Source organism: Conger conger, chromosome 8 (genome assembly GCF_963514075.1).
Source record: "Conger conger chromosome 8, fConCon1.1, whole genome shotgun sequence".
NCBI classification, from domain to species: Eukaryota; Metazoa; Chordata; class Actinopteri; order Anguilliformes; family Congridae; genus Conger; species Conger conger.
The window spans coordinates 12,078,678-12,092,364 of record NC_083767.1 but is presented as its reverse complement, the minus strand read 5'-3'; the positions used below and the strand labels follow the sequence as shown (position 1 = coordinate 12,092,364).

The 13,687-nt window shown below is 40.6% G+C and overlaps 1 protein-coding gene and 1 long non-coding RNA gene across 4 annotated transcripts; one reads left to right on the top strand and one right to left on the bottom strand.

Moving 5' to 3' along the window:
• Positions 1 to 817: 817 nt before the first annotated feature.
• On the bottom strand, positions 818 to 10,712 carry LOC133134592 (phosphatidylcholine:ceramide cholinephosphotransferase 2-like). Of its 3 annotated transcripts, none has more exons than XM_061250802.1 (6): positions 10,398 to 10,712; positions 6,848 to 7,473; positions 5,677 to 5,794; positions 4,607 to 4,760; positions 4,074 to 4,240; positions 818 to 2,239 (listed from the first exon to the last, which is right to left on the bottom strand). In XM_061250802.1, the coding sequence occupies exons 2-6, from the start codon at positions 7,366 to 7,368 to the stop codon at positions 2,054 to 2,056; spliced, it is 1,146 nt and encodes a 381-aa protein (XP_061106786.1). In that variant the 5' UTR covers positions 7,369 to 7,473; positions 10,398 to 10,712; the 3' UTR covers positions 818 to 2,053. The 3 variants fall into 3 exon arrangements, with proteins under 3 accessions (XP_061106786.1, XP_061106785.1, XP_061106787.1); XM_061250801.1 differs by having other exon boundaries at positions 10,491 to 10,712; XM_061250803.1 differs by lacking the exon at positions 10,398 to 10,712 and adding an exon at positions 9,583 to 9,997.
• Positions 10,102 to 13,361, top strand: LOC133134593 (uncharacterized). Its single transcript, XR_009709305.1, has 3 exons — positions 10,102 to 10,505; positions 12,128 to 12,226; positions 13,238 to 13,361. It is a non-coding gene; the product is annotated as an uncharacterized LOC133134593 (long non-coding RNA).
• The last annotated feature ends 326 nt before the right edge of the window (positions 13,362 to 13,687 follow it).

The following is a 13,687-nucleotide window of genomic DNA, read 5'->3' as shown; positions in this document are numbered from 1 at the left end:
AGACTAAATGAAATGACATCCATACATATACATCTTAATATTTGCATTAACACGATATTACAATATACATTCTGACAAGTCCTTACAATTTGACTGGCAGTTTTATTTTTTATTCATTTTTATTTTTTCCTCCCAAGCACAGGTGGACATTGCCTTGTTTAGATGTAATTTCAACTTCAATTTCAAGTCAACCATTCATTTCTTTCTTACAGAGTATATAACCATAATTGCAATTTTGCAACATTGCAGTACTGTGTTTACATTACATTTCCTGACAACTCTTGCACCACAACTTGTTTTAAAAAGCCATGGGATGGCCGCTGGTGTCAAGTATAAGTACCATCCTTCAGGTTTTTTTCATTTATTGACATTTTATTTTATGAGAAGTCAGCATGTACAACACTGAATATGGTATTACCCATCCCCGGGCATGCAGTAATACATCAATACTGTAGTGTCCTTTTATCAAACATAAACTGTGATCTAATCTACAAGCTAATCAGTGTCTGTGCATAGCCAATTAGCTAATTTTGCCAGGGTAACTGGTGGAAACAAAAACCTGCATACACACCAGCCCTCATGGACCAGAATTGCCCACCCCTGCTCTTGACCAAAGGCAGGAAGAGCATGTTCACACCTGTGCCTATGATCTACAGGGAACCACCAACATTTAAACCTGGAATGGATTGAACCTTCACATTAGCTCATACCCCATGTAACCCAGTTGCTCATAAGCCATCAATCTTTTCAGAAGAGGCTGTTCTTTCATACTGTAGAGGTGGATACAACAAGGAACAGAAATAAGGTTGTGTCAACATTTCTTCAGGTGCGATTGGTCTTTTAATGTTCTTTCTGGCTAATATTACACAATTACTACCACAAGATAGAAATTCATCAAGAAACAAAAATGCAGACGGAAACATACAGAGAAATGCATAACTTAAAAAGCCAAAACACCATTTAAAACTTGAAATACTCATCACCACACGTTAAAAGGAATTCACTTTTTCTTTTCAATCATGACAAAAGTGGAAGGTCAGTGGCACTGCTCCAAAGTGCAGATAACGTGCTAAGTGCATGATAACGAAACTGGTTGAATAAACATGAAAATAGCAAAAAGTTAATGCCAAAATGTATACGCCCAACAGTTTTAATTTCAAACAAAATGTGTTCCAAATGCAATGGCGAAACATGCACATTCAGAACTGTGGCAGCATATTTTGAATTGAATTACAAATTGAAAGTATACATTTTGACTTGTGCACTTTAACTGAATATTTCTACACTGCAGTTGTTGACCACATATGGAAATTCATTCTACCACCTATTGTTCAACAATGGCTAGAAATGCCCTTCAAGTAAACTAGATGCATTGGTAAATGCTCAAAAATTTGACTCGGCAAGGCAAATGGAGCCATATCTGGTCAACATCAGTACACGACTGCCAGTCAGGATTTAAACCAATATGCCTTTGCAAATTCCCTTACCAAAACATTCCTTCAAAACACTGAAAGCAGCAGGTTGTCAGGGACAGGAACAAGATCAGTTGCTTCACAATACTGTACCCAAAGTGAGGATTTAGCACTGCAAAATGTTAGGGCACTCAATTTCAGTCACAGAAGAATGACTTGGGATCTGTAACGAACCATAGTAACCTTTGTATCGATGAGAACAGTTTGCAAAACACAACATGTTGACGTATTATTTAATCATTATCAGAAATCCACCAAATAAACACCCAAATTCATTTGTTGGGGCACATTGGCCCTGATTCTGCACTAAAACAGAATGTATAAAGCCCATCATGAATTCGGTGTATTTTTAGTTTTTCGTCATTCCAAGTGAATCTGCTTGTCCGACATGCACTTTTGTTGCATATCATACTGTGGCACTTTCCAGAGTCTTCAGCATGGGCTGAAAAAGTCCTGCTTTAAAGTCCAGTCCATGAGACCATGTGTATGAATACAGACTAGAGTTGTGCTGGCCCACCAGTGGCAGTGAATGTCTGAGCGGTGCCGGTCCGGTCCAGTCCGGTTCAATTTGGTCCGATTTGTCACTCCTCCCGCGCACTCTGCACTGCAGTGTACCTCTTGCAGGAGTTCTTGAAACAGGAGGGGGGCCAGGGAATGGGCCAGCAGAACGTGCAGGGCACCTGTGTCTGTATATTTTTCTCAAAGAAGTTAAACACGTGTCCCCACCAAGTGTTCTTCAGGTAATTGTGCGGCGAGTTTCTCAGCTCCTGTCGATGTTGGTCAGGGAAGAAAATAAATAAATAAATAAGGCCTTGCATGCATGGCAGTGGGCAGTAAATTGCAACACAGATACACATACAGTTTTGTTAGGAAAAAAAATGAACCACTGTTATTTGTAGTAGTGGTATTTCTGCATCGCAAATACTTTATTTGTAGATGTAGTAGTGTAATAGAAAAACAGACCCAACTGTCATGACATGCATGCTGCTTGTTCTGAGTAATTGACGTTCAAAATAATAGCAGTGTGGAGTTTAGAGAATTTATTCATTCTGTGAAAAACAGGTGTCATTAATTGTCCTTTATTAAGGAGGAAGGGAAGCAAATGTTTCACACATTGTTATTAAATATTTCCTTCTCAATTGCTAAGTAAAATGGGCCGTTTCAAACATTGTTCGGAGGAACAATGCCATTTCATTAAAACGTTGATTGGAGAAGAGAAAAACGTATTAAGTGCAGCAAATTATAAAATGATCACAAATGCTTTAAAATGGCAACAAAAACCAGAAGAAAATGAGCAACTACTATTAAAACTGATCAAAGTCGTCATTCATCAGCTCCAGAAAGGTCAAAGATGATCTACAATTACCTGGAAGTGCTGTTACAGTCAGGAGACGTTTGATTGAAGCTAAGCTATCAGCAAGAAGCCCCCGTAAAGCACCATTGTTGAAAAAATGGCATGTGCAGAATTGGTTAAAATTTGCCAAGGAACACATCGATTGGCCTAAAGAGAAATAGCGTAACATTCTGGGGACTGATGAGAGTAAAATTGTTCTTTTCAGTCTAGTGGTCGTCGACAGTATGTCAGACAACCCCCGGGTACTGAATTCAAGCCACAGTACACTGTGAAGACAGTGAAGCATGGTGGCGCAAAAATCATGATATGGGGATGTTTTTCATACTACGGTGTTGGGGTTGTATACCAGAGATCATGGATCAGTTTGAATACATCAAAATACTTGGAGATTATGTTGCCGTATGCCGAAGAGGAAATGCCCCTGAAACGGGTGTTAACAAGACAACGACCGCAAACACACGAGTAAGCAAGCAACATCTTGGTTTCAGACAAAGAGGATTGAGGTAATGGAGTGGCCAGCTCAATCACCCCATTGAAAACTTGTGGGGTGACATTAAAAATGCAAGTTCTGAAGCAAAACCCAAAAATTCACAGGAACTGTGGAATGTAGTTAATTCATCCTGGGCTGAAATGCCTGTTTCTAGGTGCCAGAAGTTGGTTGACTCGATGCAATGCAGATGCGCAGCAGTTATCAAAAACAATGGTTATGCAACTAAATATTAGTTCAGTAATTTAAAGTGAAGTTAACTCTTGAAAAATGTCTTGTTTATACTGTAATTTGAGGAATTTGAAAAATGTCAACACTGCCTTTTTTTGAACAGATTAATATTCCTTTTCTTTGCTTCCTGTAAAAGAACACAGACTTGATCAAATTTGCTATTGCTTTGATTTGGAATTGAATGTGTAATGTTTCCACTACACTTGAAATATGAAACTAAAAGCTATTAAAAAAATAGTTTTTAATGCATTGCTATTTACTTGAACACAACTGTATATATGTGTGGCATATATATCCCTATAGGGCAGCCCATCCCTCCCACAAATTCTGGCAACACAGCCTGAAGAGCATTTCAGTTTGGAAATGAAAAACTTAGCCAAAGGCTGAACACTACCAGAAACGGCAGCCGTATTGGAAGTGTCTGACACTCAGCTGCACACTAAGAAATACACAATGAAAACTCCTATTCCCAAAAGGGCAATATTTCACCATGTGACAGTTAATGCTCTGACCCATAGGCCTTCCTCACCTGTACATTGGCCATGGTGTGGTACCAATAGAAGAGGCGGGAAGTGATGAAGTAGGCCACTACAACATCCACGCTATAGTGTTCATGAGCCACCAAGATGCAGACCACTCCCACAATGCTTAAGAGCCAGCACACCACGTGGTACAACCAGAAGGTGCGTGGGGAATCTGAAAATTAGAATCACAAATATTTTCATTAAAATAAATAAGTATAATCAGCATTTTAAGTGTCATCATTACGCAGGCACACTCGCAATCCCAAAAGACAACTTACAATACTTATTTTTATTATTTTACTTTTAGGAGCCTTCAAAAAGGCACTCCCGTTAATGACCATTTAAATTTTACAAAATTACATCCTCAATTTACAGCAGCATATGAAAGAATAAATCTATTACTCTGGCCTAAAAACCAATGTCCTACCATTACACAGCCCTCTCCACTGAGAGGAGAGAAATAATGGCAGCTAGATTCAATGTAACTTTACTGTACTGTACAACTGCAGTGTAGCCAGGGTGCTTCAGAGGGACTTACACTCCTTGATGAACAGGTAAGTGAGTGTAAGCATTAGTGTGTGTCCACTGTAAAGGAAGTCCCCACACATGAGGTCAGAGCTGGCCATGGACAGACCTCCCCCAGAGATAAGCTGCAGGATACGGTGGACTTTGGCTTGAGAGTCTCCATACAGCTGTAATACAAAACCCAGCCACCAACAAGCCGTCATGCAAGACTGATACAGGATTCATCCATCTTCACATATACTTATGTTAGTGGGGAGTATGTGCTGAATCATTTAACACTCAATCATCCTTGTAGAAGTGATAAATATATGCATAATCATGCTTTCCATTTATATGTTCCTTTACAACAGGGCTTCACAGATATAGGTCAGGAACTTCAGCTAATGTACACATCAACCATCAGAATGTGGAAAAATGGGATCAGTGATTTTGACCATGGCATGATTGTTGGTGCCAGATGGGCTGGTTTGAGTATTTCTGCACCTGCTGATTTTCACACACAGTCTCTAGTGTTTGCAGAGAATTGTGCAAAAAAAGAAGAAAAATCCAGTGAGCAGCAGTTCTGGGGGCAGAAATTCCTTGTTCATGACAGAGGTCCAAGGAGAGGGGCGAGACTGGTTGAAGCTGACAGGAAGGTGACAGTAACGCAAATACATTTTTTTTTTTTTAAATAAAAAAAAATTGATAATACGGTTATTGATACAGCACCATGTGTACAGCTGTTCCATTGAGTGTAATGCCATATACCGTCCAGAGTGTTTAAAATAAATTGAACAAATATTACTGTGTTAATTGGCATACAAACATGGATTCTACACGTTTCTTATGACCTGCACAATTGTTGACACTGAGTGCAACGTTAACTTTCACATCATTTACATGTGAACAAATTGACCGTTCCTGGCCATTTAAGGTAGTGTAGAGTTAACAGTCCCATCTGAACAATGACTGTTTGAATCGGCATACTAGCATACTACATTTCAGGCTGATTTTCATTGAAATGCAGTACGGGTAGTATAAGGCATCAAACACAGCCACCATTCTCCTTCAGCTGTAGAGGAGGTGGCTCTGGGGGGCACTCACCTTGGGGGCACAGGTCATGTGCTTGCCTGGGACAGGTAGGGTGGTTATGTACATGGTAACACAACGGTAGAGGTAGAGAGTTCCCATGAGAAAGAAGAACCTTCTGCCTGCAATCGCCCTGCAAACATGAAATGAGAGGCAAATTAGGATCCACCCGCCTTGGGCACGTGGTAATGGGATTCAAACACATGATGCAAATAAATCTGTTGGGAACAGCAAACCAGCCACTGAATGGAACCCTTCCAAAAGCACTATGCAAGACTGCTTTGGAAGAAATTACCCTAAATGGCTTGCGGTGACCAATGGCGACTTTGCTACGCAATTAGCAAGGTTTACTGTGCAAGGCTTCATACAAGAGAGGGCTGAATGAGTAATATGCATTGCATTTCCTCTGTTGTGAAATAGGAACCGATCGAGTTGGGACTGATTCACTAAAATCCAACATGAACATATGATCCAATTTCAACACTATAATTAATGAGTGCGTCATGTTAAACATACCGTAGAATTAGAAGGTGGAAAAATGCAGACCAGTTACCACCATCGAAACAGAACCGCCCACAATAGATCAACATTTACTTTGTAGTGGTGGCCTTCGGACAAAACCACAACACATTGGAGTGACATGGCTCAGGCAGTAAGAGCAGTCGTCTGGCAGACGGAGGGTTGCCGGTTCGATCCCCGGCCCGGGCTGTGTCGAAGTGTCCCTGAGCAAGACACCTAACCCCCAAATGCTCCTGACGAGCTGGTTGGCGCCTTGCATGGCAGCCAATCGCCGCTGGTGTGTGAGTGTGTGTATGAATGGGTGAATGAGAAGCATCAATTGTACAGCGCTTTGGATAAAGGCGCTATATAAGTGCCAACCATAACCATTTAACCATTTACATTATCGCGTACCATATTCAGGAATCTCAGAAAATGTATTTCACCTGGGGCCAGTGTCGCTGACAATTTTTAATACAGATTCTTCATTAATAAAAAAAATAAAAAATAAAAATAAAAAAAACATTTAATTTAGTCCAGGACTTGGTTTAACCTGCATCTGTAAAACTGGCCCCTAGAGTTCAAGAAATAATATCCCCACAAACAAGCAGTAGCTGCAAGACCGCATATGCAGTTAAATCATACATTTATCTTCAGTCCGGTTCTCTCTGCTGTTTAATAAACATACCTGTATTTAAGGAAAAGCCACTGCATGAACCACAGCCCCAAGAGAATCATGCCGTTGACTTCCGTCACGGTAAAAGCCCAGGAGACACGGTCAATGTAGTCGAAGAACTTATCGGGCAAGGGGGGGCTGGTCTCTTTGTCCGGGACCCTCTCGTGCACGACCGTGATCACGACCGTGGTCAGCACCAGGTTAAAGCAGGCGTAGATGAAAGCAACGCCGGTTTTCCACCACTCCAGGGGCAGGTGGTCAGTCTTGGGGTCCGGAACAGGGATCCGGACGTAGTCGCGGTGTTTCCGGATGCCCTTCCGCAGGCCGCAGAGGAACCCCTGGGGCTTGCCGCCGCCATCCTCCCCAGCGAGGGTGGTGTGGATCAGGCCATTGGGCAGGTCGCTGTGGCCCGGCGTCTCGCACACATCCAGGGCATCCGCTGCGTCCTGTGCGCCCGCTGCGTCCGCTTCACCGTGCGGACGAGGCGTTGCCATGGCTGCCTTCAGAGTCTGACGAGCAGTGCCGAGGCCCATTCACCGTAGGACCTCCAGTGACTGAACACCCCAGTGCCACTCCACAGTGCCAGGGACTGGTCTTCACAACTGGTACAATGAGGTACTGGAGTCCTGTCAGATGTACTGCAAGCAAAAAATAAAATTCATACATTTTCATCAACAACCAAATACAGACATACATAAATAGTCAAGACACACCAATCGAGATGGTGGCAACAAAGCCAATATGTTAAGAAATAGGGATAGATACTGTCAGGATCAGGATTTACTGTCAGGATCAGATCAGACGACAAACAGGAAGCTTGACAGACACTCGTGTAGCACCGTACCTCATGACTGGTTGGTATGAACTACCCAGGAGCTATGCACTGTCTTAGTGCACTCAGGGAGAGGAGCTGCTTACGTGGAAGACACACTGACAGCGCCAAAACACCCGACTGCTTCGCAAATGAGAAACTCGAGATGACAGCAAAACTGAAACCTGTTGACACACCCACACCCTTGCATTCTTACCTCCAGCAATCCTGGAGTTAAATACTATCACACACAAAGGACTGAAACACTGCTATGCTTTTTTTTTCTTTTTTTTTTTTTACCAAAACTGCTACAGCACTTCTGAATATTCAGATTCGTCCAGAAAAATGTAGTCCAGGACACATGAGAAATAGTACTTTCTCTCCTTAAAGTAATTGATACAAGTTGGCCAGTGTGCACAGCAATGCAGAAAGTATTTGAATAACAAAACACTATAACACACCTCACCATGCTGTACAGGTTTATCTGGCTATCACATGCTGGATTTACTCCAACGTAATAAAAGCGTTTAAAAACATCCTTTCCCACTGTTCAAGAAACTTATTCAATTTAAACAGCATGTCCTCCATTCAAATTCACCCATAAAATACAGAAAAATGAGAGTATATGAATTTATTCATTAAAAGGAACTATAATAACCAACAACAGCCTTGATTCAGTCCATTTAACACAATTAAATGCATCCTCTTGTTTCTAATAATCCAGGAGAGCACGTGTCCGCTCTCCCATTATATTCACTGCATTGAAATATTGGACAATGCATAGGGAACCATAGCAGCAGGTTTTATAACCACAAAAACATTTAGATTATGCCTATGGCCTATGCCATTCAGAGGACCATTCGATTCTCTTTAATGAAATGCAATTCCTTTCAGGGTCCATTTTTAAAATGATATGACCTTTCAGGGTCCAGTGTCCAGGTCATCCCACACCACAACATTTTGGTGACAGTCCAGGTCCCTCATTGATACAATTAAGAACCACTAAGGCAGAACAGATCACGTGTCAAACCATACAGTACAAGGAGATGCAGGACTTCGTGATCGTGCAATAATTTCCTGAGTTTAGTAAATGCATTTTGCATGAACATTCCCTTGATGACGCTTAGAAGAATACTATTGTACCACTTGAAATCGTAAAATGATTGGATGGGATAAAATAAAATGTAAAAATAAGCGAGATAATATAAAACGTGTGCATTTAATGCCGGTCACAAATCATGTTCAGGTTTGCGATGGTGAAGTTTCACTGGTCAGTTTGTTATAGGCATCTACACAGTATACTCAAATTTCAGTCGCCTTTCAACAAAACACATTTGTGCCGCCACGTATTTATTACAAAGATGGGAGCCCCGGTGTGACCAAATGCAAAACGTTTAATAACTCAATTTCTAGAACATGTTATGATCGGTACGGTTGCAAATCTGGAAATAATTATGACCAAGGTATACACACAGTAGTGAACCAGTTTCGCGGAGGTCTGGTTCACAGAGTCTCTTGTAAATTAGCCTGCCATGGAGATCACATTTAGGCTACGATCCACTACTGAAGCCATTATTACAATTAAAAAAGAGCACTGGCGGAGCACTAGTGTAAACGGACTGAAACCTTTAATGAAATGCAAGTGTGTTCAATGCTTATGTCCAGTCGGCTGTCAGCCAAACAAGCCATGATGATGGGAAGTCTATGGACACTAATCAAGTCATCGCATAATAGGTGACTAACTACCACTTTCAGTTTCCTGAAAACTCGAGAATGTAGACCACATTTATATATAAACTGCACAAATATATATATCGCTGAAAAGGAACGTGGATAATGGAGTTTAAAATGTGTATTTGAAATCGTTTTCGAACAAATAATTGACACAATGATTTGGTAATTACGAATGAAAATGTGGAGGAAAAGTTAAACGTACCTTTCACTCTTGCGAGGAAAAAAAAAAAAAAAAATCACTTAACATCCACTTGGTTCTTTCCGCGTTCGGTTTAACTCTTGTTCAACAAGTGTAGAAAGAAGTGGGAATTTATTTGTTTCTGAGCTCCTCCCCGTCCATCGAAATCATTATTTAACACTGATTGAATCCCTGCAGATTACACCGACTAGACTACAAAGTGACTTGTGCATATTCTTTTTTTGTTTTTTGCAAGCTTGTCGTAATTTATAGATTGTACGGTATTGTGAAATTTGCAGTAGGCCAATTCTGTTGAACACTGGTATTCAGTTTTAGAGAGACCGAGACCGAGACAGAGGGGCTTGGGGTGGCATAGAAAACTGAATTTTCGACAGATCATCTCCAGACCTGGGCTTCTAATGTATGAATAATTGACTGACTGAGCCTGCTACCGCCGCACTTAACACCGCCGCGTAAGAATGACGAAGTGCCTGCACAGATGATAGAAATTAACAATTGACAAGCCACTTTGCGAAAGAGTTACTGAGCTGGTTATAGTGTTGTTTTTCAGGTTTCAACACCTAGAAATAGCATAAAATTAGGCATACTCGGAAATTCCTTTCCTGCTTCTTGGCGATACCTATCCTCTTGTTTTTATATGGCCTACGTAGGCCTGTTTAAGTCTCAAGTCTTTAGCTTTGAAAGGCGGATTGAACAACTTTTGATGTGAATTTAACAACAAGCATTGCAACACCTTGATAAAGGCACTGTGGAGTATAGAATGTTAGATTAATTTCTGAAATGCATGCATGTTTTAGAAAAAGTAGCTAGTGCTTTACCTTGCAATGCTTTCAGTCAACTCGTAAGGGAATAAGGTGATCAGTTTGTCCGTTTGCTTTCCTGATTAGGTCAGGAAAAAAGGAAAAACTCACCTATACGACTCCAGGGTGAGTGTCATGAGTGTGAAGTCGACGCGAATTAGCACAGTAGTTCTCACTTTTGGTCCTGGAGAGCCGTAGGGTGTTTTTAAAATTTGGTCAGACAAATATTTTTGTTACCTCTTTTATGCAATTGTTTGTAATATTATAATAAGCACAGCAGGAATGTCCGACTGTTACATTTCATGGAACGCTTAGCTATTTCTGACATAATGTGGCTTAAGAGGATAAATAGTCAATCTAAGCATGCGCATCGCCTAATTAAGGAATATTAACAGTTTGTTAAAACTCTGGGATTGCAACTGTGGTTCGAACAAAAACCAGCATACACAGGGGGTCCCCAGGACCTGGGTTGGGTACCACTGCACTTCAATCTGAAGTTCCATACCGGGATAAATAATTGAGTATGAGTAGATCCCTTATACGCACCTTGATCATTTACTAAGCAGGCTAATTATATTGCCTTGTTACACACCAGGGGGCGATTATGGACGATAAAGACTGCCATTTCTTTAATGTGGAGGTATATTAGTGAATCATGTCCACAAATCATTCTGTGCTTGTTCATATTTTGGCCTTTTTAACCAAGGATATTTGCCTGTAAATAGGCTACTAAATAATCTTCATTATTAGAATGCAGCTATGATGGCCAGCAAAATGGCTATCAATAATGTGCCAGTCTGTGAGCCCTAGCATTAAGTTGAGGAGAGTTTCCCCCCTCATCTCTGCAAAGTGCTTTGGGTCTCCTGCTGGTGAGAAAAGTACCACTGATTAAAAGGGCTTTAAATCCTTTATTTCACTTCAGGCTGAAAATATGCTATACAAATATAACACTCAGCTATCACATGCAGAAAATCACATTTCATTGCCATAATCCCTGCCTATGAATACTTATACAGTATGCAGTCATATAAATATATATGTGCAGTTTTACATAAATGCACATTCAGTAGGTCTGGTCAAGAATAAACCATTTCACTCGTTAACCCATGCAGAATATTTGTGTAGTTCATGCAAATATTTTTGACACTAGAGGGCACTCTGAACTAATAAATGGCCAGGTTTTGGAAAACCAATACATGAGAAAATATACATGATATTGATAATAATAACTACTAAATAATAATGACATTATTTGGAATACACATATTGTCTGGCATGAGACAAAACAGTGATGCATGTGATACTAGCAGAAAACATAAGCCCCTTGATTGTGGAAAAGCAAGCTCAAATCCATGTAACTAATCCTTTTTGGATTGACAGGACTATGTATTAATGGCAGCAACCCTTTTTAAAGGCTTTAATTTGCTAAAGTTTCTTATTTCATTTTTTGTAAAAGATCCTACCTCGCTCTGATATGTTATATTGGCAAGAATAATGGCACAAATTCCCTTACATCCATTAATGCTCTCAAGCTCTCACTCATTTTTTGAGATGTTAAAGACTGTATTACTCAATACTTAATTTTGTTACAAATCACAGAAATTTGGCAAATGAATAAATAACTAGAATATGTGACATGTGTACCTTTAGAGTTCCAAGGCCGGTAACAAGCATGTTGAAATCCAGAACTTTCCATTGATAACTTTCTGGACAGTGTAGTTGATTTCTTTCATTCTGTCCTTTCACAGTTGAAGACATGGTTGGCACCTTGACTGACACGAATAGCACCCAGGGACAAACACAGCAATGGCGTTATCATCTCATCAGGCCCCACATTTTCCTCCATAGTAAGATCTTGCGATTTACAACATCACTTAAATACAGCCATTTAGTGTAATATAGACCATACTGCATGGGTTACAGCCATTTGGTTTAACATGTTTGTGTGTTGTTGTTTTTTGAGAGGTTTATTTAATTGGGCAAAATATTTGGTTCTGAAGTAGTGTGGGTATGGACTTTGGAATGACAGTGATTGGGTGGGCATACTACCAATACACTAGTGGGAGGTACTTGCTGGCTACTTCCTGGTGCCTGTGTCATACAAAGACCACAAGGAGGCGATATACAGTACATTCAATGAGCACTCCTACATCCACCTGAGTGCTATACCCACACAAGCTCCTGATTTGAGACAGAGAGGCTCAAGGGGTATGACCCAATACAAAAAATGTAGGGGGGGAGACATTTATTTGAGAATTGGATCTAGGCAGTGGAGGGGAAGTCCCACAGCTTTCTCAGACTGTGTACTCTGCATCACAACACATTGTGATTTTTTCCCTGATTACACCCCAAGGCTTAGCTTATTTACAACGCAATTGGTTTAGCCCTCTGACTCCCACCTTGATATCCTGACACTGTCCTCTGACGCAAATGCTGCACATTTCTTTCCAGGTGTGTATCATCTCAGTTTTGGTTGTTTTGAGGGCTGTTAAGAGCCATGACCACTTTTTCAGAATGGTTCCAACTGAGGATGCTACCAAGATGTAAAATGCTCAATCATTCCAGCCTCAACAAAAGTTGAGGCATTAGTATTCATCATATGATTGATCATTGGTATCAGTTCCGTAGTTGTATGTGACATAATCATTCATCATGCTTTCAGAAGACAGTCACCTTTTCACCTTTTTATTTTAAAAATATCTATCAAGAAATAGATTGCATTGCAAATAGACCTAGTCAGTACACAAATTCCTGGCCAGGACTGAGCACACATGGTAACGTGTGTGTGATAATGAGTGGACTTTTCCATTGTGGTAACGTAAAATGCTAATTCCCTCATGTCCTGGTTGAATCGTTAGGTTGGACTGGTTGGGTCGTAACACCTGTCATTCAACCCTGGGCTGGATATCCAGAACCAGGAATGGACTCAGCATCGTCACAAAATAAAGAAAGGTTTAAAGGCACGCAGTACAGCTTTTCTATAGGAAGGAATGCATTCTCTATGCAGATGCGATTTGTTCATCTTAAAAATTGAGATCCCTTAAACAAAACCAGCTTGCGCAGCATATTTTCATCATGTGCACAAAGATAACGTTTTAAAGATTTAAAAAAGGAGTTAAGCGCTGATTGATCGAGGTTCTTTGATTCTCTCTGCTCGAACATTTCCACTGACAGAGGCCTCTGGATCGCTTTTTGAAGTCTGTTGTCCTTTAATCATTTACCGAGGGTCATTTTGAAATCATTGGGGCCAGATTTGTTTCTGTTGGACGAATGCAGCGCGGAAAAACAAGCTATTAGCCCATGTGATT

Coding starts and splice junctions, on each gene's coding strand:
- LOC133134592 (XM_061250802.1), bottom strand. CDS start 7,368: ATGGGCCTCGGCACTGCTCGTCAGACTCTGAAGGCAGCCATGGCAACG. Junction 4,241..4,606: donor TTACCTGTTCATCAAGGAGT/GTAAGTCCCTCT, acceptor TCTAATTTTCAG/ATTCCCCACGCACCTTCTGG. Junction 2,240..4,073: donor ACACCATGGCCAATGTACAG/GTGAGGAAGGCC, acceptor CAACATCGACAG/GAGCTGAGAAACTCGCCGCA.